Genomic DNA, 27,217 nt, shown 5'->3' with positions numbered 1-27,217 from the left:
TAACCTTCCCTCCGGCATCAAGCTGACCCCTCCTCTTGAGTTTAATTGTTTTGGCCAGGGAGCTTCTAGAATCTGATCATCAATAAACGAACTAGATCGACTTCAAAGAGAACACTCCAGACTTACTAAATACATACCGGTCTCCACCCAAAGGAACCTATCTTCCCCTTGATCAACTGTCTACCAGATCCCTAAGTTATAAATCGGTTTTGTAGCCAGATGTGGTGGTGCACGCCTTTGATCCCAGAACTTGGGAGGCAGGGGCAGGTAAATCTTTGGGTTCAAGGCCTGCCTGATCTACAAAGTGGGTTCCAGGACAGCCAGAGCTACACAGAGAAAGCCTGTCTTATATGAATGAGTAAATGAATGAATCAGTGCTATGTTTGTGGGTATCCTCTAGCACTTCAGGAATAATACAGAGTAAAGAAAAAGGAATACAGCTTAGACATTTTAAAAGCCAAGTCAGATTTACCCAGTCATCTTTGCATATTTCGTCCACAGACGCTCTCTCAATCACACTCTCTGGGGCCAAGACAGAAAGCAGACTCATATGCACAGGTCTTAGTCCATCATACAGCAAACAGACCATGGCCACCAACTATCTTTGCCGTGGACTACAAGCCAGAGTCTATGAAAGGACACCTTAGCCAACAGGGCATTTCTACACTCTTCTAAACAACATTTCTTCATTTGTAATGATGTACAGAGATTTTTTCCCCCACCTCTTCAAGCCTCCTAATAATAAAAGGTAGTAACTATGGCCTGGTAATATAATATATTCTGGGTTTTCCAAGGTGAGCTAGTATCCATAGTTAATGAGTATGAGGGAGAAGTGAATTAGACATTGTGTTCATGAATGTGAAGTCACAGTTTTCATCATGAGTCACAACTGAGTAAGTCTTTGGGATAGATGGAGATAACAATATGCTCCCAGACACACTCTCGTCACACACATAATTAATTATTTTTCCTATTGTGACAAACATTCCTGACAAAAGGAACTCGTGGGAGGGCTCGTCTGAGCAGAAGGATGGAGGGAATTACAGTTTGGTCAAGGTAGAAGAGGCAAAGATGGCGGCCAATGCCAGAGGCAGCCAACGCCAGAGGCGGCCAATGCCAGAGGCGGCCAACGCCAGAGGCAGCTGTCACTGTCCTGTTGTAAGCAACCCAGAAGTAGAGAAGGACAACTGCTGGAGCCCAGCTCCCATTTTCCTTTTTATTCAACTCCTAGCTGGTGGAACAGCACCACCATGTAAAGGGCGGGTCTTGTAGCCTCTACTAACCTTAGCTAGACACTCTCAGACATGCCCAAAGGTTTGGGTCTGTGATGATTCTAAATCCCATCAGCTTGCCAATCAAGAGCACCTATCACGCAAGCACGCAGGGAGTTCACAGTGCAGGTGTTCTTCCTCGGGCCTGGCCAAGGGCCAGTGCTCTGTGCTAATTCTTGGCCACACCCACCGAGGGTAGTGGCCCATCCCTTCCTGTCCTTAAACAGCTGAGGGATTCAACTGGGCAGGCCCAGACAGATGCATAACACAGAAGTTCCATTCAGCCCAAGAGACTTCTTACAGAAACACAGAGCATTCTCACGGGACTACCTGAGATGTGGGTACCTGTTCGAAGGCGACTTCATACAGCTGATAAGCACACTCAAACTTCCAAGTCATGGCAAAAACAATTTTCCTTTAATTTTGTTCAAACGACTCTAGATACCAGAGTTCTTTCTGTCCACTGTGCATCTATTTCAGGATGGCCAGCTGTTTCAACTTTTCCGGGCAGTAAATTGTGGCCCGGGCAACCATATCTGATTCCCAGATAGCCTCCTAGTGGCCCACAACATGCCCATCTGTGCTGTTGGCAGGGAACCCAGGAGGAGTTGACTACACCCTGTCTACCCTGATAAATCAACTGAGAAAGGGACTCTTAAGACACACCTCCTCCACCTCTGATGGACCAACTCAGCTACCCCAAAAGCAAGGAGCTAAATTGAGCGTGTTTTCCCACGTGTGGAAAAAACACCAGAGGCCAATTCTGGGTCTACACAACCAAAAAAGTGAGTTTACAAAGGATTTTTCTCAAGGTATCACTTAAGCAGTTAAAGATAGTAAAATTCTTTAAGTCCTTGACCATAAACACATTGATTTTTTTTTTTTTTAGGAAATATTGAACCATGGAAAGCAATTCTTAGGCACCAGGACTCACACGGTTCAGATTCAAGTGGTCAGAGGCCGGAGAAACTCCACCCAATGCAGCTCAGGGCATGCTCTGAGAGTGGACTGACTTCTGAAACCTCGAAACTGGCGGAGGAAGCTTATTTATAAATGAAGTATTTGCTCTCGGGGGCAAAGGTGAGATAATTTTGAACTATGAGGAAAGTAAAAGCTTGGGGCCAGGATGCCTTTTAAAGGTTTCGTTTGTTTTAAAATAGTTCTTTTGAATAAACAGCGCGAGGGTAAGGACTGTTTGTAAGCTCAATGTGGGTTCTACCCGGCCTGCGCGGCGGATGCTTGGCGCTGGGGATCTGGGATACAGATTTCTCAAGCCAGCGCTATGCTAGGCATCTTTTTTAGTAAGCTTCCCCCTCACCGCCAGTAAACAACGAGAAAGTCAAGAGGACAAGTTCCTCCACCAAGAAGCAAGTGTGGAAACTTTGAAGTCTTCTAGAATTTTAAAAAAGTTTTTTTTTTAAGTTTCTAAGTTTTTAAAAAGTTTTTCTTTTCTTTTGGTCCAGGTGGACTGGCAATCTCTTCAAAATTCAATCTTTGTTTTCGTCCTTTGGTCGGAAAGCCACACCACGGCAAAGCCCAGGGGATGTGGCTAAGGTTATTGGAACTGTGAGAGAGGAGGGTGGTTGGGCTGGGGACTCCTCTGGGTAGTGGCAAAAGTCTCAAATGAATTAGAGAGAGGCAGTCCATGCCATACACTCCCCCAAGTGCCAAGCGGAAAGGAACAAAACCGGGAACGTTCTCGGAGCGTGTAGACCAGGGTGGCGGTCCTCTCGAGCTGGGGACCGGGTGGGGCCCTCCGCAGGAGGTGTTTACCCCACACAGGGACCCTACGGGCCTGGGCTCCCCGCCAGCGTGACTGCCCCTGCGCGCTGTCGTCACAGGGTCCCCGCAGCCCGGGCCACCGCCAGGTGCTGCGCGGTACCTGGAGCCCCTGCCTGCCTTTGTGCAGCGCTCGGCCCATCACCAGCGCAGGCGGGGCTGCCCGGGTCCTCCCCGATGCCAGGAGGGCAGCTGCGGGATCAGCCTGCCAGGGAGCTCACGCCGGTGCCTGCCCTGGGGAGAGGACCCGAGGGACACAGGCGTGCCCCTCACCTTCGCTGGAGGAGAACAGAGTCTCCAGTCCCACGACTATGCGGGTGAAAACGGACATACCCACTCTCTGGCTTCAGACAGCTGGCAGCCACAACACTGCCACCAAAACTTTGCCGGCGCAGAAAGTCACTTCAGAGAGTTTTCCTTGCCACCCTTGGTCCCTCTTCCCGGCTAAGACCGGTTTAACTGCAAACGGCAGGAAATCAGCGCTCCAGAAGTGCATACTCCCGCGTCCACCTTCTCCACCCCCTGGCCTGGGCAGCTTGCCCAAGGTAGGTGCCCGCTCTGGAGCTTCCTGCCCTCTCCCAGGGTCAGGCGTCCTGGGACGCGGCGCAGCCAACTCACCATGGTGACTCCCGCCGCGGTCGCGCCCCCGCCGGGTCCGGCTGCCTAGGCACTAGGGTTGGAACGCGGTCTCCTGGGCGAACTTCAAAAGTTGTTCCCCTTCGCCAAAAAACAATCTCCAGACACCCAAGCACTCACAGGAGCCAATGGAAACCCAGAAGGGACTCCATCCAGGCGGGATCCGAGACGCTAGGTGAAGGCAAAACTTAGCAGACCCGGTGCACACTCCGACCTGGCGATCCCCAACTGTCTAGAGATGCACCCTGGTGCGCTCTGCAGGACTGCCTGTCCAGCTGCCTTGCCTGGACCTCCTTTCTCTTAACACTTAATCCGAACTCTTCTCTGGCTCAGGCTGGGCTCGGGCCGGGCAATCTGTCCATAAATGGAGAATTCAGCACAGGCCTGACCAATCAGAGTTTGTTTTCGCAGCGTCACTCCTCAGAGAAGCCGAGGTAGCCAACAAGCGTGAAACTACAAGAGTTTCCAAAGGCCTCTGGATCCTGTAGTCCTGAGGCCTCGCTATCCTGCAGAGCACGCTGCTGTCCCATCGGTCCCCAAGGAGCCACCCCCAAACCGAAAGGATGAAAACACTTGGGGTGAGTGGGAAACCGCTCTCGTGTCTCTTCTCATTAAGGAGAAACTTAGCATCGATTTAGCTCCCACGCACAAGTCGCATGATTTTCCTAGATACTTCTTTTTTAAAATAAGTATTTCATAAAAGTATTTATAAAAGATCACAAAGTCGCAGCCCAAAGGAAATCCTTCCTTCCTTTCTTTCTTTCTTTCTTTCTTTCTTTCTTTCTTTCTTTCTCTCTCTCTCTCTCTCTCTCTCCTCCACCGGTCCTTTATACCTGAATTCATTTCCTTGGGAACGGAGGAGATGGGGGGGAGAGAGAGAGAGAGAGAGAGAGAGAGAGAGAGAGAGAGAGAGAGAGCGCTTGGTCCTCTGCGGTGTCCGGTTTCAGGAAACCAGGTAGCCTAGGAGGGAGGGGAACACAGATTCCTAAACACGATGAGGGAGTCTGACTCCTAGTGAAGGGAAGACAGAGGAAGCAAACTCGCAGGGCCACCACGGGGCTGCGCTCCCAGTGTCTGAGGAAGAAAAGTTCAGTAAGAAAAGTTCCAGAGCACAGAATATCTTGAGATTCGGTCGTCCCCCTTCACGTGAATCTATAGTAAAATAAAATTTAAAAAAATCTTGGCTAGTTAGAGTTTTGCACTTTGTTTTAATGTGGTGCACACCTACCGAGGACTATGGCCAAACCAGGAAAAGGAGCGAATGCTGATACACCCTGCAACAGAGATGGAAGGACCCAGGAAAACTATTATGTGAACGAGGTCAAGGTTCAAGTTCACCAGGCGCCATTCCATGTGTTCTAGGGGTGGGTAGGGAACACTGCTTAGAGAGAGTAGTAGATCTTGGCTGCTTGCGGGTGTGGAGTGTGGCCTGACAGCAGATGGAACAAAGGGGCTTTGTCTTGGGGGGTGGTCCAAGGATATCCCCTAGGTACTGATGGTGGTGGTAAAACTGACTAGACCCCAAACCACTGAATTGTAAGTTTTCAAGTAAGAATCTTATAGTATGTGAATTACATCAATTTTTTTTAAAAGGGGGGGAGCATATGTGCAGTTCGGAGGACAACTTGTGGGAGCTTGTTTTCTCTCCACCATGTTGGTCCCAGGGGTTGAACTCAGGCGGTTAGGTTTGGCAGCGAGTGCCTTTATCCACAGAGCCATCTCACAACAATTTGAAAGGAAGTCATGTTTGAATTTTTGTAACCATTTCCCGTTTGGGTAATATCTTAGTTAGGGTTTTACTGCTGTGAGCAGACACCATGACCAAACCAAGTCTTATAAAGAACAACATTTAACTGCGGCTGGCTTACAGGTGCAGAGGTTCAGTCCTAAGGTGGGAGCATGGCAGCATCCAGGCAGGCATGGTGCAGGAGGAGCTGACAGTTCTACATCTGCATCTGAAGGCTGCTAGGAGAATACTCACTTCCAGGCGCTAGGCTGAGGGTGGCTCACCTGGACCTGGAGGACCTACCTGCTTTGCCAGTGTGAGGACCTGAGTTAGATCCCTAAAACCAATGTGGAAAAAACAACTGAGGTGTCATGGGATGTTGGGGGGACAGATATAGGCAGAAAAACTTAGGGTTCACTGGCCAGGCAGCTCAGCCTACTCCATGATTTCCAGGTCAATAAGAAACCTTAATCTCAAAAAAACAATAAAGGCAGAGGCCTGGAGGGGTGGCTCAGTGGTTAAGACCGCTGGTTGTTCTTGCAGGGCCCTGCGATTTGACTCCCAGCAATGGCTGCTCACATTCCTTTGTCTATTTGTAATTCTGGAAGCTGAGGCAGGAGGATTGCTTCAGTCCAGGAGGTCCAGCCAGAGCCTGGATAAGAGTGAGACCCCATTAAGACGAAAACAAACAAAATATAATCAGAAGTAAAAGAGAGAGAGAGAGAGAGAGAGAGAGAGAGAGAGAGAGAGAGAGATGACAGCCAAGCCTTTGACACAGCAGGCGTGACCTTGTGCCCAGACATGGCTCTTTATGTCAGAGAGGCGTGCCACCTTCAAAGATGTATAAGGCATTTTAAGAACTCAGGAACAGAGATCCCCAAAGAGGAAAGCTAAGCCTACAGGCAAAACAAGGAACATTAGGTTTTAGGCCCAAAATAATGACACATACCTAAGCCAGCATCCTATCCATGGCTAGCCTCATGTCTCTCTCTCTCTCTCTCTCTCTCTCTCTCTCTCTCTCTCTCTCTCTCTCTCTCTCTCTCTCTCTCTCTCTCTCTAATCCAGGCTAATCTTAAACCTCCAAGTTGTCCTATATTGATACTGCAGTCTAACTTACCGGTTATATGGGATATATTGAAGACTGCTTTAAAACTAATAGCCGGGTTGGGGATTTAGCTCAGTGGTAAAGCGCTTGCCCAGCAAGCACAAGGCCCTGGGTTCGGTCCCCAGCTCCGAAAAAAAGAAAAAAAAAAAAAAAACTAATAGCCAATTTTGTTATTACTTGAGGGTTTTAGTTTGGTTTTATTTCTTGAGACAGGGTTTCTCTATGTAGCTCTGGCTGCCCTGGAACTTGCTCACAGACCAGGCTGGCCTCAGACCCGTAGATCTGAATTTAAAAAACAAAGTTTAGGGCTTAAAGAATGTAGGTCAGTTGGTGGAAAGCCTGCCCAGCATCCACTGAGCCCTGGATCTGATTCCCAGCACATCGTAAATTGTGTAATGTGGTCCACATCTGTTATCCCAGCATTCGAGTTGTGGAGGGAGAAGGATTAGGAATTTAAGGTAATCCTCAGCTACATAGTGAATTTGAAGCCAGCCTGGGCTATGTGGAAAAAAAAAACCTAATGAAAAAAACCAAAGAGTTCTTTATTAACACTAATGTCTAAGCAGTCAGGACTTGGATGTGAATGCCCCACCCCAGCCCAGGTCATTTTCCGGAATTTTATAGCACAATTCTTTTCTAGATTTTGAGCAGTCAGTCAGATAACTAGACTGATTGGCATAGGAAACAGACTTGTAAGATCTTAATTTTTCTGACCTTCAAGTCCCTCATTTGTAAAACATTCTGACATGAGTGAGAGATTAAACGCACATGGAAACAGTCCACAGAGGCAATTCCCTTACCCCTCCGCCCTTCCCCAAGCTCCAGGTCAGAGATTCAGCTGTGGGACTCTGGCCGAAATCAGGCAGCAGCCCTGCCCCTGAACTGCACAGAGTCGTGGGAGTTGCAGGTACCATTGCATGAGCGTTTGTGAAATTCCTCGGAGTGCTGTGATACCCAACCACTGTGAAGGTTCCTCTCTGTCTCCTTCATGGTTGTTTGAGCCTTTGTCTCTATTTGAATGTATAATCGACCATAACTGGTCATGTGATCCAGCTGCTAATTTCACTAAGAATACCCTTGGGACCTGAGTGGGCTGGTGTGGTCAGGTTCTGACTTACCTGTGGGAGCCCTGGTTTGTGCTTCTTTTCCTCACTTAATTTCGGTTTCTCTGGGGGTAGGGGTAAGGTTCTCACTGTGTTCTCAGGGCTGGCCTTGACCTCCTGATTTCAGGCAATAGAGCTGCCTCAGCCTACAAGTGAAGAAACTTACAAGGCTTTAGGTAAATTCGTCAACTGTGCCGCTTTGACTCTTAGTTTATTTGAATGAGAGATTATATAGATACCCTAGATTTTACATCAAATTGTGTTTGTTTTTTCTTTACTAATTTTTTTGTTGTAACATAATAAATTTCTTTTGGAATTACATTTTGTGTGTGTGTGTGTGTGTGTGTGTGTGTGTGTGTAAGGACACCACCATGTGGTCTCAGGGATAGAACTCAGGTTGTCCAACTTGGCAACAGATGCCTTTATCCATTAAAGTATCGTGTCTGTCTGGTCCCAAATTATGTTTCTTGAAAATCCTTATCTATGGGACTGGAGAGATGGCCCAGCAGTTAAGAATGGTCCCCGCTTTTCCAGATGACCAAAGATTATTTCCCAGCACCCGGGGCAGGCAGCGGCTGCCTGTCACTCCGTTTCCAGAGCATCCACTGCCCTCTTCTGGCCACTATGAGTACTGCACACACGCGCTACTCTCCCTTATCCATTAAAAATTAAAATAATCATAAAGATTTTTAAAAATCCTTTTGTTCTCATTAGTTTTACCTGTCTGCGATAAACAGACACAGATTGGGGAGGAAAAAGTGCTGTTTCAGCTCACAGTTGAAGTCTATCGTGAAGGGAAGTCAGGCAGGAACTGAAGGTAGGATTCCGGAAGCAAGGACCACAGAGGAGTGCTACTTGGTGGCTTGCTCCTCATAGCTTGCTCGGCCGGGCCTGCTTCCTCATTCAACCCGGGACCACTCGCCAAAGGATGATACCACCCAAGGTGGACTGAGCCCCGCGAATCAATAATTAGAAGAAAGTGCACCCAGACACTTGCTGACAAGCCAATCTATGGATACATTTTTCTCAAGAGAGGTCCCTCACTCAAAGCCTTGGTAGCTATGAGGAAGCCTCTTTCCTAACTGTAGAGCTTACCCTAGGCCAGACGCGTGATGACGCAGTTCAGGTGAACACTCCCCACCCCCATACATAATGGTGCTGTTTGGGTGAGCCCCGACCTCCAGACATGGCGCGGCTCTGTGCAGGCTCTGTGTGTCTGTTCCTCTGCAGGGGAAACCCCCGCCCAGACACATGACGGCACCGCACTGTTTAGGTGAGAGCCCCACACACACCTTAGCATAATTAACTGTGCTGTAGCTGAGCCCAAAATACAAAGGAAGAAAGGAAGATACAAAAATACATTTTTATGAAAATATATAAACAAATACTGATTCTAATACAATCCTCACTAATACATTTCGTGGGGCATGGGGATAAAATAGCCCTTAATCTTATTAAAATAAGATTAGGCAAGAAAATTAGTTTCCATAGCAATAGCATAAAAGAACACTTCACAGGCATTCACAACAAAGTTTTGAGAAAGTCATTGAGGGAAAGCCTGCCACAGATGCCCAGGAAACAGGCTTGTCACATCATGTGAACGGTCCTGTTTAATTCCCCCACCCTGCTTCTGTCTTCCCAGGTGTCTGTGGTTACATTTGCTAAGTATTAGCAGGATCATGCTTAATCTTCCCTACAACCCTCTTAGCTCCATTAGAAGTCACGAAAACTGAACTGAGCCATTCCAAGTCAAGGAAACTAAATTGACCTGGATTTTAATCCTGGCACTGTGTAAGCAGAGGCAAAGGGATCTCTGGGAGTTCAAGGACAGACTGGTTTACCTGGTGAACCATGACAAGGGTTGCATAGAGAGTGAAAACTAAATTGAGAGAAAGCTTGAAGTAACTTGTCCAAGCAAACGCTGCATCAAGTCCGTAGCCCTGCAGCCCAGCTCTTCTCCTGTGGGCAATGCCTCTTCATCGGAAGTGCCCATCAGAGGAAGGCTTCCAGAACGCAGGCCCAGTGTGAACAGAAGCATGCTTACGAAAAATCTTTGACCCTCTCCAAATCTAGGCTCCTTGGAAAAATTACTGCTTTTGATGGAGCATAAGGATTCCAGGGGTGGGGCTGGGATTGGCTCAGTTCAGGTAGTGCTCCCCTTAGTTCAAACCCCAGCACCATATAAACTGGTACCCTCCTGTAATCCCAGCACTAGGGAGAGAGAGACAGGAAGATCACAAGTTCAAGCTCATCCTCAGCTACACATCAAGCTCAAGACCAGCCTGAGGCACACGAGACCTTTTCTTTTTTCTTTTCTTCTTTTTAAGATTTATTTATATATTATATATAAGTACACTGTAGCTGTCTTCAGACACACTAGAAGAGGGCATCAGATCCCATTACAGATGGTTGTGAGCCACCTTGTGGTTGTTGGGATTTGAACTCAGGACCTCTGGAAGAGCAGTCACTGCTCTTAACCACTGAGCCATCTCTCCAGCCCTGAGACCTTTCTGTGAAATACAGTAAGGATTACAAGTGTGGACTTGGAGTGCAGCTGACTAGAGAAGAGTGCTTAGAATGGATAAAGAATGGATCAGCAGCACCACAGGAAACAAAAGGAAGTAAGAATTGCATCTACATAAAGAGTTTCACTCAACTTCTCACACTGTTTCCCCCTAAATATTTGGAGGATGATTTGAAAGCATGGTGGTGAAGATCATTTCAGTAGGACTATGTAGCATGTAATGATTATTGAAATAAGTGTGTAGAGATATATACATATGTTGAAAGGAACGTACATGTGCACGTTTGTGCACATGAGTCTGTGTGCGTGCACACGAATCAGTGTGGGCATTCACGTGCCGCAGCATGTGTATGGAAGTCTAAGAATAACTCGAGTGAGTCAGTTCTCTCCTTCTACCACACAGACCCTGGGGACTGTGGGTCATCGGTCTTGATGACGAAGCTCCTTTAGCCATTTTGTCATCCACTATATCACTTCCTGATTTAAACCAACGTATTCCTTTCTTCCCGTTTTAGTCTGATTTTTATACGGAGACTATAAACCTGACCTTTCCCTTGATGTTTCTTTGTCGCTATTACTACCGCCCCCAGCATTGCTACCATACTTCTCGTTATTTTCCGATGCTGGGGATCAAGCCGACAGTACTCGAGATGAAAGTCAAGCATTCTACCACTGACCGACACACCCTCCTCACTGCAGCGTCCAGAAGGAGGGAATACTTCTATGAATATCACTCCATCTCCTAATGCAGAGGTAAGCTCTTGGACCCACTCTAGGTAGAAAACGTATTTATTTATATGTATGGGTGCCTGTGAAGGCCAGGAAACGGAGCTAAAGCCCTGGAGCTGGAGTCCCAGGCAGTCGTGGGCCACCTGACCTGGAAGCTGGGATCCGAACTCAGGTCTCTGGGAGAGCAGCAAAGCTTTTAACTGCTGAGCCTTCTCCCCAGCCTCTCTGTGGCTACATCTTGCTCTTTCTTTTTGTCTCCTTCAATATCAATATTTGTTTTTAATGAAAAAAATTTTAGACTTAATTTTATGAATATTTTCCCTGCATGCATGGAAGTATACCACGTGCAGGCCTATTGCCTGGAGGGGTTGGAAGGGGACACAGAGCCCCTGGAGCTGGAGTCGCAGATGGTTGTGAGCCACCATCTGGGTGCTGAGTCCAGGTTCCTCTAGAGGAACAAGTGCCTTAACCACTGAGCAACCCTTCCACCCCCTCCCCCTCCAAGTTTTGCTTTCCTCCTGAATTTTTAAGATTCTTTTATTATTTTTTTTCCCCAAAGAGGGTTTTTCTGTGTAGTCTTGGCTGTCCTGGGACTCAGTCTGCAAACCAGGCTGGCCTCCAACTCATAGAGTCTGCCTGCTCCTGCCTCCCAAGTGCTGTAATTAAAGGTGTGTTCCACCACCACCATCAGCAGCACCAACCTGACTGAGACTCTTTTTGTTTATTTTTGTTCGAGCTTGTGGGGGAGGGAGAAGCACATGCCAGTGTCGGGGTCAGAAAACAGCATACAGGTTAGGGCCTTCCCCAGGCGGGTGCAGGAGATCCACCTTGGATTGTTAGCTTGGCAGTCAGTGCCTTTACCCACGGAAACTTGACAGGTGGGCCGATTTAGGATTGGGTCTCATTGTATCCCAGGCTGGCCCTGACTTTCTCATCATCCTGTCTTCAGGGGGGGGGTTTACTATGCACCATATGCACCTTTTATCGTGGTGTTGGGGATCAAACCCAGGGCTTCAAGAATGCCAAGCAAACATCCTACCAACTAAGTCACATCCCCAACCCTGGACCCATTTTAAAAACAAAAGTAACAAAATCATTGAATGAACTTTGTCTTTTTTTTTTTTTTTAAGCACCAGAAACTTCATTTTTCCTAAAGTGAAACTGCTCCTGAAGTAAGCCCATGCATCAGGGCCTTCTTAGAATGCAGAATGTCAGGCAGTCCCTGCTCGGAGACTTCAAGGTCAGTGCTTCCCACACTGCTTTATTGCAGGCTGCACAGAACTGAGATCCTTGGGGACTATTGAGTGACATGACTTTGCTACTCTGCTTGCTGGCCCCAAATGGCCATTATTGTGCAGTTCTCTATTTATTTAAGTGGTACAGTCCTTTAATTGATTACACACACACACACACACACACACACACACACACACACGGGCATGGAAAAAGAACCATCGTGGAGAATGTGCCTGCTTCTGTCTTTCAGAGTCTCATCTGTGTAGATGGGTGCTCTTTCCATCACTTTAAACATCTCCCACTTAGCTCTGAAATGTTCCTTCTTCCCTAATTTCAGCTTGCAAATGGCAGGATCCTGTCTGTCACAATTCTGGCCCCAGAATGACAGGTCAGCAGGTTTGCCCGAAGCTCTCAGAAAACTTGTCTCTTGGTCTCTTGATTGAAGGTCCAGGGAGGAAAGGGGAGATGAAGGACGAGGGAGGAAGTGATCTCCAGGGCCAGAGTCACTGGCTCAGACTTTCCTAGCACACCACGCAGGTCACGGGTCATGTTAACCCCAGAAGGATGTGCTCAGAGCAGGTGCCTGTCCATCTGCATTCTCTGAAGATGTCAGGGATGGTACCCTGCAGCCAAACATCCTGTAAAAGAGGTAGTGAGGCACCTGTGATCCCAGCTTCTTGGAGCTGAGGCAGAGGATCTTGAATTTGAGGCCAGTATGTGCAATTTAACAGGTCCGTTTTAACAGACCGTATAGGGCTGGGAAGATGGCTTAACCAGTGATGTGCTTCTGGGCAAGCATGCAGATATGAGCTCCATCCCAGATCCCATATTTAAAAACAACAAACCTGGATGCGTGGCATGCATTTAGATCTACAGCACCGAGAAGGCAGAGGCTGGTGCACCCCTGGAACTTCCTGAGTAGCCAGGGTACCCTACCTGGCAAGGTCCAGATCAACAAGAGACCTCTGGCTTAAACACCAAACAAATGGAAGGCTCTAGAGAAAAGACACCTCAGATTATTTTCTGACTTCCATTCCCATAAACATACATTTGTTCCCCCGATGAACACACACACACACACACACACACACACACACATCACACACACATATATACATACACATGCTAACATACACACACATACACACGTACACATATATACACACATGCTCATATACATACTCATACACATACACATATACACATATATACACACATATACTCACATACATATATACACATACATATACACATATACATATACACACATACACATATACACATATACGCACATATACTCACACCTATACACCCATACACATATATACACACACACATATACACACATACTAGTGCACATAGACACACACACACAAGTGAAAATTTTTAAATAAAGAGATTAGCCATGATCTCATGGTTTCTGGGGAGGGATCAGGCAGAGTAGGGACTCTAAAATTAGGCCATGCGGCATGCTGCTAGCTGCATCTGTCTACTGCCTTGGCTTATGTGCTATCTTGGTAAAGCTTCAAAGTTAATTCTATCCATCTCTTCAGTGGGAAAAAAAAAAGTCTATGATCTCATTGTGTCGTGTTCACTGTCATGCCCTTGTTGTATGTCAGCAAATGTAAAAGGTGACATCGTTTTGACTTCATTGTCATGTATTTACACAACCTGCATTTTATGTATATATATGTATGTTAGAATAGATGGATGTTCACTCATGTGTGCTTAGGATGATATATTTTGCAGGATATTATACCCATAGGAATTTACTTTTTTGTGTCTGAGTGTGTGTTCATTCAGAGACCAGAGGTATCATCTGCAGAGACACCATTCACCTTCACTGAGACAGGGTCTCTCACCAAGGCCAGCAAGCCCCAGAACGTCTCCTGTTTCTGCCTCCCTAGCCATGGGCTAACAAGTGCTTACCACCACACTCTGCATCTTTACATGGGTTCTGGGGATCAAGTTTAGGTCCTTCAGGCTCTCAAGGCAGGTTCATTACCCACTGAGCCATCTCCCCAGGCTGGGATTTATTTTGATTAAAATGTTTCTTCTTGCTGGTGCTCTGCATGTTGATAATATGGCTTCCAGACCATTACTTTCCCCCTTTGACTTCTGTTTAGTTTTGTTTTTGTGCTGCTGGGGATCAAACCCAGGACTCCACACATCCCAGCTCCCAAACCATTATCGTCCACTTACCCACCGCAAACAGCTGTCACTGAGTACTGACTGACACAGGCACTGGAGAAGAATTAGACTGGACTAACATCTTTCTGTCTGCATCAACATAGGAACTCACTACTCCCATACATGTTCGTAAAAACACAACCAATGGGGCTGGAGGGATGGCTCAGCGGTTAATAGCACTCACTGCTCTTCCCAAGGTCCTGAGTTTAAATCCCAGCAACCACATGGTTGCTCACAACCATCTGTAATGAGATTTGACACACCTCTTCTGGTGTGTCTGAAGACAGCTATAGTGTACTTACACATAAAATAAATAAATAAATTAAAAAAAAGAATTTATAAAAAAACACAACCAACATCAGATTATAAAATCTAAAGACATCCAAAACCTAGAATAATTCCCAACAGTGCTTGGACTCTTGCACACACAGTTAAGCTATTATTCTGGCATCTGGCAGATGCTTTTCAAACATCTCATTGGTCAGTGCTTACTTAGCATATATGAAGCTCCAACATCAGTTCCCAGCACTGTAAACCAGGCATGGGGGCGCATGCCTGTAAAATCAGCACTCGAAAGGTAGGGACAGGAGGATCAGAAGGTCATCCTCGGCTACACAGTGAGTTGCAGACCTGTTTAAAAATAAAATAATGAAATAAAATGCATAAAGTTAAAAAAACATATAAAATAAAATCTGGGCTTCTCTTTCCCAGTAGTATAGGGTATGGCTTTAAGATGTGGGTCCAGCTAGGCATGGTGGCACATGTGTTTAATCCCAGGACTTGAGAAGCAGAGGCACATAGATCTCTGTGAATTTGAGACCAGCCCGGTCTACATAGTAAGTTTCAGGATAGCCAAGGCCACATAGAAAGACTCAAAAACCAAACCAAAAAAGAAGTAGGTCAATGTGTTTACCTACCTATAAGTCAAACACACACACACACACACACACACACACACACACACACACACACACATTTTTCTGAGACAGGGTTTCTCACTGTAGCCTCATCTGTCCTGGACTTTGCTCTGTAGCCCAGGCTCATCTTGAACTCAGGGGTCTGCCTGCCTCTGCCTCCTGGAACACTGGGATTAAAGGAGGGCAGCACCAGTTCTGGTACGCTTTATCTGTAAAACAGAAGATTGTACCTCCAGAGTTCGGCTCTAGCTTAGTCACATGAAGCACCTGCTTGGCACTCTTGAGGTCCTGGGTTCAATGCCAAGCACTGCAGTGCAGCCCTAATCACAGAGGGTGACTACAGTGGTGACTGGTGCCTGCCAGTCTTTCAGTGGGAGCTTCCCTCCCACATGTTGAACATGCACCACCTCTGTACGCCTAAGGATCTCCTTTGTCTCTGGTTTACATTTCTGAGAGTTTGTATCCCTTCCACTCATGTCCCCATGCCACCCTGCACACAATCCACCAGTCTGGCTAAAGCAGCAAGCTAAGTGTCACTCTGAATGAGGAAATTGAAGGAATACCGTGGGCTGATAAAGATGGTGTCACAGGTGGACCGTGGCTAGGTAGGCAGATAAACGAGTGCCCCTTTGCTGCCTGGCTGATTGTCCTGAGGCTATTCAGGAAAGATGGCTGAGAGGCTTTCTTGGGTGATGTCTTTCTGTGCAAATACAATGGGCCAAGGCTGCCACCAACGGGAGATGACCTCTTTTATCATGTTGAACAGAGTCCCCAAAGAAGTCAAACAGCGCAGGCGAAGAGGAATGCTTCACTAAATGGTAACAAACAAACAATGATTTGACCACAGTGTGGTTCTAAAAGCAGCTGGTCGGTTTGAATGTGAAACGTCCCCCACAGGCTCAAGTGTTTAAACACCTGGTGCCCAGCAGGTGGCGCTGTGTGAGGTTGTGGCATGTTTAGGAGGTGGAACCTTATTGGAGGAAGTGGGTCACTGGAAGAGGGCCTTGAGGCTTTGTAGCCCAGCCCCATTTCCTGTGCTTCCTGATTGCAGAGGCAGTGTGACCAGCTGCCTCGTGCTCCTACCGCCATGCTTTCTTGACTGTCACGGACTGTGTCCTTTCTTACACAATGAGCCACAAGTAAGTCCTTCTGGCCTTAAGTATTTTATTATTATTAAGGCTTTTTAAAGATATAAGCTAATATATATTAAAACACACACATATATATATATATATATATATATATATGTTTTATTTTCCTAGACAGGGTTTCTCTGCATAGCCCGGGCTGGGCTCAAGAGACCCCTTGCCTCTGCCTTTTGAATGCTGGGATTAAAGATAAGCACCACCATAGCTTGGCTTCAAATAAAAATTTAAAAAGTAGGGCTTGGGGCTGGAAAGATGACTCGGTGGTTAAGAGCACTTGCTGCTCTTGCTGAGGACCCAAGTTCAGATCCCAGCACTTACATCAGATAGCTCTGTAACTCCAGCCAGAGAACCTGACTCCCTCTTCTGGATTCTGCGGGTGTCTGCACTCATACACGAACCCATATAAGGACACACGTACATCTTTAAAAGATAACTGTATGGCTTTAAAAGAAATAACATGTCTGATAAACGGCACTGAAGAGGTGTCTCAGCAGGTGTAAGGACTTGCCATGAGCCTAACGACCTGAGTTTGATCCTTGGATCCCACAAGAAGTAAAGAACTGAAAGCTGCCCTCTGATCTCGTGAGAGCTAATCTTGGCTCTCAACTTGACCTACATGGGAAAGGGGAACCTTAACCGAGGGACTCCTTCATCAGGTTGGCCTGTGGGGCATTTTCGTAATTGCTATGTGAGGCGAGCAGTACCGTTCCTGCTCAGGTGGGTCTGGGTGTAGAAGAAAGCTTGTGGTGAGTCTAAGAGAAAGTAGGCCGGTAAGCAGCATCCCTCCATGTTTTGGCTTCATTTCCTACGCTGACTTTTCATGATGATGGACTGTGACCTGGAAGTGGAAGTCAAATAATCTCTCCCTCCCCAGGTTGCTTTTGGTCATGGTGTTTATTACAGCAACAGAACGGCGAACTAAAACAGGCCTCCATACACATGCAGTAGTACAGATGCGGCCCTGCATCATGCACACACGTGATAATAAATGAAATGTAAACAGAACGTAATGCCAATACGCTTTAAAACCAGATTGAGGTCTTTCCCTCAGATATGGAATATATTTTTAAACTTTTATTGCATTTTACTTATAGTTGTGTGTGTGTGTGTGTGTGTGTGTGTGTGTGTGTGTGTTACACATGTCACGGGAGTGAGGTCAGAGGTCAGCTTTAAAGAGTTCTCTCCTTCTGCCATGTGCGTCCCCAAGATCAAGCTCAGGTCATCAACCTTGGCAGCAGCTATAGTTTACCTGCTGAGCCCGCTTGCTGGCCTGGGTATTTATTTAAAGGGCAAATGTACTCTATACATATATATCGACAGGATGTAACTCGTTTTCTGTTTTTGATGAGCTGTGAGCTCATCTTGGATATCAGGGAGACCTTGGACTTGAACTTCCGAGCAATTCCCGGAACTCTTGAAACGGAAGAAATGCGTTTTTGCGTTGTTAGACGGTCATCAGCCTTTGGAGGTCAGGGTGGAATGTTCTTTTTTGGAACGCAAAACGTCCCCCATAGGCTCATGTGTGGAAGGCTTGGTCCCAGATGGTGGGGCTATCTGGGGAGGTGGTGAACCTGGGAGGCACGGTAAAGTTCTGCAAACCAAAGGAAACCCTTCTTCCTTTCCTGCTGTTTTTATGCGAGGGGTTTTGTCATGGTGATGAAAGTCTGGCTCGCACAGCTTCCCACTCATTGCTTCTAGGGTACGCATTCCCCGAGACACCCTTCTGTATATTTTGGAATTTCTCCAACGATACACGCACATAATGCAGCTTGGCATATGTCCAGAGCATCACAGGCAATGGCAAACGATGCCCCCCCCCGCACCCCAAACGTCCATCATAAGCAAAACTGGCCCAGTACATTAAGAGGCGGCATTTAATAGAGTTCTTTAAATTTTAAAAAGCTTTAAAAGCAGAATGATTTCCAGCGTGGAACGGTTCCCGAGATGTATCGGTAAGGTCAGACTAAAGGAGTGAGGTGCAGAACAACGCATCTATAGATGGAGTTTTGTAGACGGAGAGGTGGAACCTAGGCTGGGGGCTCTGTGGTAGAGCTCTTGCCTTGCGTGCCCTGGGTTTAGTCACCAACACAGGGAGGGCAGAGCCTACCGAAGCATCAATGGGTGTGTGTTTATGTTCCTATGACAAAACTTCAGAAAAAATAAGAAACTCACAGAATTTTTGTGGATGTGTCGGAGGGATGGAATCAGGACAGTATATTGGGTACACTTTCCTAATTGTTCAATCGTTCGTTTACTCAGGGGCAGGGTCTTAAGAAGGCTAGACTAGCCTCAAGCTCACCCTTAAGCTTAGGGTGAATTTGAACTTCTGATCCTTTTGCCTCCGCCGTCCAAGTGCCGGGATCATAAGTGAGTGCCACCTTGTCTGGTTGTACATGTTTCTGGGAGTCATACCCAGGGCTTTGTGGATGCTAGGCAAGTACTCTATCAACTGAGCCATTTCCCCAGCCCATCCATCCTATTTCTTGAGACAAGTCTCTCATTGAATCTAGAACTCACCACGTTGGCTAGTGCTAGCTGCCCAGCAAACCCCAGGAAGCCCCCAGTCTCTCTATCTCCTCAGCCCTGGGGTTTCAGACCTGTGCGGCTGTGCCCAGGATTTACATGGGGGCTGGGATCCAAACTCAGGTCCTCATGCTTGCATGGTAGGCACTTTACTGATGAGTTTCAAACTTTAAAAATATATTATCAATAGTAAAAAAAAAGTCCAATAGATTGCTACATGGGCAGGATAATACTAAGAAAGGCTAAGTAGAGATCGTACAGTTTAGGTTTTGACAGCAAAGGAAGAGCTGCTTTGCATGGTGTCCTTGAGCGTGTTCCCCTTGAGCTGTTCTCCTGTAAAGATCGCTTAGACAGGCTAAAAAAAAATGGGGCTGAAGAGATGGCTCAGTGGGTAAGAATGCTTGCTATAGAAGCAAGAGGACCTGAGTTCAGATCTCAGCACTCAAATAAAAAGGCTGGGCGTGGTCCCTTACTGTGGAGGTGGGGGCAGGGAGATCCTTGGGGCTCTCTGGCCACCATTCTAGGTTCAATTTCAGTGAGAGAATCTACCTCAGCGAAATAAGGCAGACAGTGATGGATCAGGACACATGCCGTCTCCCTCTGGCTTCCATGAATATACATACATGCATCTGCACACACATGCATCTGCACACACATGTGCATGCTCCATCCATATGTACATGCACATATGAAAAAAGGTGAGAGATTATGGGATGGGATTTATTAGGGAGATGGATGGGTCCTTTTAGGTTTTAAGAAATACTTATCAAAAACCTGAAGTTTGGAAATCTTAACGTTGTGGCTATAAACAATTCCCCAGAGAATATTTTCTCAAAAGCATTGAGAAAATGAGCTGAGCACACCCCCCCCCCATGGCTGCAGCAAAAAGAAGCATGTTCCTGTCTTTGCTCAACAGAGATAAGTAATTTAAACTACTCCTTGTTCCTTGTGGATAGTCCTGCCTCAGATTTCACCCGTCGTTAATCTTTGAGAAAAGTCATCATTGAATACAAAGTTTCATACAATCTAAATCCATTTTAGAAAATGGTTTTCTTTTTCTTTTGTTTGAGGCAGCGTCTTACTTGACTGTGTGGCTCTTGCTGGGTAGAACTTCCAATGTAGTCCAGGATGGCCTACCTCACTTGCCACACTTGCCTCTGACATCTCTGAATGCTGGCTTTAAGGTGTGAATGGCTTTGGTTTGGGAAGTGAACCCAGAGTCTTGTGTATGCTCAACAGGTCCTGTCAGTGAGCTCCACACCAGCTGTATTACAGGACAAAATTTATTAGGAAATTTAAATGATTGAGCCTGTTGTATTTTTTAAAACTTCTTTTAGCTTTAGTAAGAAGTAGGTCTATTTGACTAAGAAACACAAGTTTAATAATCTGTCCTCTTCCTCTTTCTCTTCCTCCTCTCCCTCCCCCTTCTCTTTAATAGAGTTTTGCTATGTAGACCAGTCTGGCCTTAGGTTCATGACTTTACTGTCCCAGCCTTCCGCACGCTGGGGTAACGGCCACGAACCATGACTCCCAGCTTAGTAAGTATTCAAGTCACACTATTATGTGCATTGCACATCTTTAGTGGGCTTTGTTTGTTTGTTCCTTTGTTTGTTCTGAGACAGAATGTTGGTTTGTAGCCAAGACTGTCCTGGAACTCACCATTGTCCTGCTTCAGCTTTACAAGCACGATGTCATCATATTCATCTTTCTGTAAATGCTATTTATTTTATCACACGTGTGTGTGTGTGTGTGTGTGTGTATGTGTGTGTGTGTGTGTGTGTGTGTGTGTGTGTGTGTGTGTGTGTGTATGTATTGGGCGTAGGGACTTACCTGTGTGCCATAGTGTGCATGTGGAAGTCAGGGGACAGCTTTCTGTAATAGGACAGCTTTCTCTCCTTTCCTACGTGGGTCCTAGGGATGAACCCAGGTCTGCAGGCTTGGCAACAAGTATTCCCTAGCTGAGCTGTCTCTCTTCAGCGTTCCATTTATGTATTTTTTTTTCTTTTTTTTTTTTCGGAGCTGGGGACCGAACCCAGGGCCTTGCGGTTGCTAGGCAAGCGCTCTACCACTGAGCTAAATCCCCAACCCCCATTTATGTATCTCGATGTGTGCTTTACTCTCCTTCTCCCTAAGTGTGGACCTTGAAAAGAGCAGCTGCGTATTTGAGTAGGTGACTCCTAATGACAGGATGAAGAAGAGTCAACTTTGTTTTTACCAAAATCATGAAATTGCTCAATACTTCTAAGATGACTCATTTAGCATTTAGCATTTTAAAATCACATTAACCCCTTTGCCTTGAAAGCAGCTCTTCAGGGAAGTGCATCCAATTATGTTAAAAATCTCCTTTCTCTCCCTCCTTTCCCTCTCCCCTAATCTATGTAAAGAATGCATCCACTTTGAAGGAAACATGTTTAGAGTGGACTGTGAGACCACAGAGGAATTTTCTTGGCTTCTTTTACTGTTTACTGCATTTCCCAAATATTATTTAATGAACACAAAACACGTTCATCATAAAAACAGAAAAGGAAAACAGCCAAAGCACATTATTTAAGAGGAGCATGGTGGGCCCAGAGGACCCAGCACGCAGCCAGGCTCACTCTTAATTCACCTTCCAGCCAACCCTTGAGGGAGTCTGCTGCAGGAGCCCTGCTTCGTTTGCAGAGTCGTCAGTGTTTACCATCGTGAGTTCTGGGGAAGAGGAAGGTGGGTCTCCATATCGGGTGGAATTAGTTAATGCAACTGCACATGGGCCCTTGGTAGCTGCTGCCTCGAAGATCACCTTCAAGTGAGCCTCATCATATAAATCTTGATCATCTTCCTCCAAACCAGCAAAGAAATCTGACTTTCTAAGAGCCCCAAAGAAGGTAGAGTTTACTGACTTTCTTCCGGGGCGCTAGACACAGTCCACCAAATATGATAGCTCAGTTGGGAAAGTGCTTGTCTGGCATGTACGAAGTTCTGGGTTTATTCCTCTGCACCACACAAGCTAGGCAGACTACCCACATCTGTGATCTCAGCACTCGGGAGGTGAAGGCAAAAAGAGCGGATGTTCAATGGCATAAGTTCAAGGCCAGCGTGGGCTACACGAGACCCTGTCTTTAAACAATGACAGCAACAGCAACAAAGACCAGACAGAGATGGAGGGAGGCTGGCTCCACAGTCAAGAGCATTGCCTGCTTTTGTAGAGGACCCACATTTGACTTCCAGCACCCACATGGTGACAAGTCACCATCTGTAACTTTAGTTCCAGGGGACCGGAAACTCTCTTCTGGCCACTATAGCTACCAGGCACACATGTGGAACACAGATACATATGCATGCAAATTACCCATAGATATAGGATAAAAAAAATAAACAAAAACATAGCCAAGAGTCTCTGAAGACAGTTGCATAATTTGGATGTGGTGGTGCACTCCTGTAATCCCAGCACTTGGGAGCACTTGAGGCAGGAGAATTCCAAGGTTTGGACCAGCTTGGGTTGGAAAGTAAGACCCTGTTTCAAACAAGGGAACTTAAAGGCTGCATATACTCTGCTCTTTCCTTAAGTGCTTCTCCTGGCAGCTACTCAAAGCCCTGTCTCTTTCACCAAGATGGCTCCAGGGCCTTTTGAACCTTACCTTCCCCCATCCCCCACCCAGCACACACCACCTGGTACAAATGTCCAGTCGTCACCCAAACGGTAATCTGTCTCAGTTGTGTTTTTATAGTTGTGATAAAGTAACCTGATTAAAAGCAGCTTGAGGGGTTGGGGATTTAGCTCAGTGGTAGAGCCCTTGCATAGCAAGCGCAAGTCCCTGGGTTCGGTCCCCAGCTCCAAAAAAAAAAAAAAAAAAAAAAAAAAGCAGCTTGAAGAGGAAAGGGTTCTTTGTTGTTTGCTTGCTTGCTTGTTTGTTTTCAGCTTAGCCTCTGTAGTTCATCTTGCAGGGAGGTCAGGGCATGGACTAGAGGAGGAGTTGAGATGGAAGCCATAAAAGACTGATGCTCACTGGCTTGTTCTCTACGACTTACCTCAGCCTGCTTTCTTATACAATCTAGGACCACTTACCCGGGGTTAGCATGGCCCATAGTGGGCTAGGCCCTCCCACATCATTCGTTAATCAGAAAATCACCCCACACATTTGCCTCTTGCATAGGCAGGAGAACCACCTACAAGTTCAAGGTCAGCCTGAACTTGTACATAGATCCTCCTCTCTCTCTCTCTCTCTCTCTCTCTCTCTATATATATATATATATATATATATATATATATATATATATATATATATATGAAATATGTTCTGTCCTCCTACCTCAACAAAAATACCTTAGAGCAACCTGGAAGCCCAGGTGGGATTTATAATTCTCGGATTCTATGCAGTTCCATGCCAGAATATGGGGGTGAGAATTGACAATAATAGAAAGTCTTGCATAGAAGAGGAAATAAAAGGACAGTCAAGGGCTTGGAGAAGTCTCATGGTCACCCTCTCTCCACCTCCGAGGCTTGTGTGCAGCCAGGTTTGTTGGAAAGAGGGGAAGATGATGGTCTGCCATTGATCACTCTCAGGTGATGTGGTAGACCAGAAGGCCTAACTAACTGCTCAGTAGCAGAGTTTAGAGCAGAAAGGGCTGAGATTACAGTGTCCTGGGGATAGCAGATGGAGAGATGATTTCAAGGCACATGTAATGGCTCCTCTCTTGTCATGGCTTCTGGGATCTAAAAGCCTTCCATGAGGCTAGCTCCATGTGGTTTCAGACACTGAAAATTGGAGTGGGCAATAAACACAGATGCATGTATGTACAAGCAGCCTTGTGTCAGGCACAGTCTTCAAAAGAAAATGTTTGTGGTTGGATGGGTGGTGAGATGGAGAATTAGAAGCCTGACCTTTCCCAGGGGTCAGTTCCTCATCTCACTAAAAGGAATGATAGGTATAAATATGTCAGCCTCAGTTTGAGTTGAAAGTCGTTAGGTTGATATTTGCTCTGATATCTGTTTTCATCTCAGAAGAAGGTAAGCTAGGAATTCAATGGAGCTTGGGACAAGAAGCAACCAGAACTCTCTACCCTAGATGGCTTCCTATTGTGGTGCTAACACGCTGACCAGAGACAGCCCAGGGAGGAAATGGTTCATTGTGTCTTACAACTCTCAGGTCACAGACTGTCACTGAAGAGGTCAGGAAGAGCTCAAGGCAGGAGTCTGGGGACAGGGACTAACGCAGAGGCCATGAAGGAACACTACTTGCTGGTTTGTCCCTTATGTCTTGGATACAACCATACCACCATGTTTGGGGTGTGTTTTAGTTAGGGTTTCTATTGTTTTGACAAAACTCCATGACCAAAAAGTAGTTGGTGAGGAAAGGGTTTATTTGGCTTACACTTCCAGATCATAATCCATCACTGAGGAAGTCAGGGCAGGAACTCAAGCAAGGCTGGAACCTGGAGGCAGGAGCTGATGCAGAGGCCATGAAGGGGTGCTGCTTACTGACTTGCTTCCCATGGCTTGCTCGGCCTGCTTTTTCATAGAACCCAGGACCACCAGCCCAGGGATGGCTGGGCCCTCCCCCATTCATCACTAATTGAGAAAATGTCATATAGCTGGATCTCATGGAGGCATTTCCTCTACTAAGGCTCCTTCCTTCCTGATGACTCTAACTTGTGTCAGGTTTACACACAAAACCAGCCAGTACAGGATGGTACCACCCACAGTAGGCCAGGCTCTCCCACATCAATCATTAATCAAGAAAATGCCCTTCAGATCTGCCTCCAGTCCAGTCAGGTGGAGGCATTTTCTCAGGTGAGGTTCCCTGTCCCTATCTGTGTCAAGTTGACAAAACCAAATCCCCAGGCCACTCCCTAACCCTGGACTGAATAAAATAGAGCCCAAGAGGTCAGGCTTTCCCAGGCTCTCATCAAGTCATTCTTAGACCGTGGAGAGACTGCAGTACTTCTGGTCACTGGAGATGGAGGAACTGTAGGGTTAAGGATAGGACAGACAGCCTGTGTTGAGATCAGGGGATCATGTGGGTGCTTTCCTGATGGAAATACTGGTGGAAAGAAACAAGACACCCTGAAGCGGGCTGGGAAGTAGCTCTGTGGCTGACGACGCATGTTTGCCACCCAAGTGTGAAGACCGGAGTTTAAATCCCCAGAACCCTCATATGTGCTGGATGGGCATGGCACACTGTAGTGTTACGTGCCCCACCCCTTCCCAATGCCCTGTCCCCCTCCCCACATTGTGTAGTCATCATCCCAGTCCCTCCTCTGCTCCCACCCCTCTGCCCCTACCAACCCGTGTTCCTCCCCACCACATGTCCTGTCTTAGTTGTCCCATTCCTCCATTCCCAGCCCCGCCCTGTATCCACCCCCTCCTTCTAGCCTCAGAAGGTAGAGAGCAGGGAGTTCTCCTGAGCAAGCTGGCTAGAGACTAGCAATATCAGTGAGCTCTGAATTTGATTGGAAGGCCTTGGCTCAGTGAATAAGAGGAAAGAGAGATCAAGGGTGGTTCTTGACATCAACCTTGGGCTGCCACATGCAACACACGCATACACACACACACACACACACACACACACTCATTCAAAAACATGCATACACAGACACTCACAGAACATGGGAAAAGGAAGGAGGAAGAACAATAACCTGGACTTCTTACTAGAGTTTAGTCTCCAGGATTCATTTTGCTTCAATTCTCTCCTAACATGACTTATGGAAGAAGATTCTCCCTGGAGCCTCCTAGCCTGAGATTCTAACGAAAGCTCATGTGTCCTTTCTTTCACTCTCTTGTTCTCTGTCTTAAACTTGTACTCCACTAGATCTTGCAAAGTTGCAGAACGTATCACACTTTAGCTTGATGGCTGTTTTGCTTTGTTAATACAGGCTCATTAGGTGTCTGGAGATGGCCTTGGTGTACCCAGAGCTGTCCCTTAACTTTTCATCCTCCTGCCTCCGCATCCTGGGATTACAGAGACAAATAGGCAATATATAACACCTATATTTTTATCTGCTAAGTCTGGTGACACTATCTGTGACCTCAAGTCTTCAATTCCCTCCAGTTTCTTCAGTGACAAAGCTCTAAATAGGTACAAGAGTAAACGTGGGGCCATCAGAAAGATACTGGATCAAATCACACATCAAATGAAGAGGAAAGGTCCTTCTGAAAGCTGCCTCAAATGGGCTGAAGTTATGACTCGTTTGGTAGAGTTTTGTCTAGTATGCACGAAGCCCTTGATTTGATCCCAACATAGAATAAAATGTGTTGCCAGCACTGAGAGGTAGAAGCGGGAGCAGGTGGCTTAGTGGCCAAGAGCACTGGCTGCTCTTCCAGAGGAACTATATCTGAAGCTGATCTTGAACGCCAGTTCTCTCTCATCTACCTCCTAAGTTCTGGGGTTTCAGGCATGCAGCAACATATACAATTTTTTAATTTGTTTGTTTTTTATTTTTATTCATGTGTTTATCTCTGTGTGCATGCCGTGTGCTCGAAGAGGCCAGAAGTCAGTGTCACATCTGGAGCTAGAGTGACAGACAGCTCATAGCTGCCTGATGTAGGGCTAGGAACTGAACTCAGGTCCTCTGGAAGAGCAGTACTCATTCTTAACTGCTGAGCTATCTCTCTACCCTCCAACCTGTGCAGATTTTAGGTTTCATTTAAACATTAAAACGACAAAAAGAAAGCAAGCAGGAGCCTCTGTCCCAGTAACAGCAGACTGTTTCCACTTGGTGGACGTCGGCGACTTCCTCCCAATCATATGAAAACCATATCAGAATAGCTATTTTGACTACCCATCAAGAAGGCAAGCTCTCAACACCAAGGGATAATAACACCCACTTATCAAAGCTCTCCTAGTTGCTAAGCATCGTGTTGGTTGATATGTGTACGTCATCGACCCTCTTTCTCGCTGTATCCTTGATAACTGTTTCTCCTGCTTCGATGCAGATATGAGGAATGGAAGCCTTATAAATGTTAGGTCGTGCCCCTTGGTCACATACCTGTAAGTTGGAAGAGCTGGGATGATGGTGATGACGATGGAGGTCATGTCAGTGATGATGAAGACTGCGGATGTGAGTCAGGAACGGATTACGTGCCAGCTAGTCTCCTGGGGATGCTATGTTCACTAACTATTTTGGCTCAAAACTCTGAACGCCATTTTAAAGAGGTGCAGCTGGGTGGGAAAGCAAGTGTTCAGTGTGTGAAAATGCCTGGTTTCAATCCCCAGCATTAACCAAACCAGCAAACAACAAGGGCTGGGTAGATGGCCGCTCAGTTGCTAAAGCCCTTACCTCAGAAACATGAGAATCTGAACTCAACTCTCAGAACCCACATGAAAATTCAGGTGGGCCAAGTGGTGGCACAC

At 46.5% G+C, this 27,217-nt stretch overlaps 1 protein-coding gene and 1 long non-coding RNA gene across 2 annotated transcripts in view; one reads left to right on the top strand and one right to left on the bottom strand.

Annotated features, from left to right (window-relative positions):
* The window catches only part of Myo1e (myosin IE), a 188,502-nt gene extending 184,460 nt beyond the window's left edge, over positions 1-4,042 (bottom strand). The window contains exon 1 of the mRNA XM_032909239.1: positions 3,669-4,042. Coding sequence (XP_032765130.1) covers positions 3,669-3,671 — 3 coding nt within the window. The 5' untranslated portion in view covers positions 3,672-4,042. The remainder of the gene's footprint in view (positions 1-3,668) is intronic.
* Positions 4,043-10,746: 6,704 nt separating this feature from the next.
* Positions 10,747-26,916, top strand: LOC116906592. The gene is made up of 3 exons (XR_004388752.1): positions 10,747-10,897; positions 12,004-12,113; positions 26,800-26,916. It is a non-coding gene; the product is annotated as an uncharacterized LOC116906592 (long non-coding RNA).
* The last annotated feature ends 301 nt before the right edge of the window (positions 26,917-27,217 follow it).

Source organism: Rattus rattus, chromosome 8 (assembly GCF_011064425.1).
Source record: "Rattus rattus isolate New Zealand chromosome 8, Rrattus_CSIRO_v1, whole genome shotgun sequence".
NCBI lineage: Eukaryota > Metazoa > Chordata > Mammalia > Rodentia > Muridae > Rattus > Rattus rattus.
This window is presented reverse-complemented; position numbering and strand designations above follow the sequence as displayed.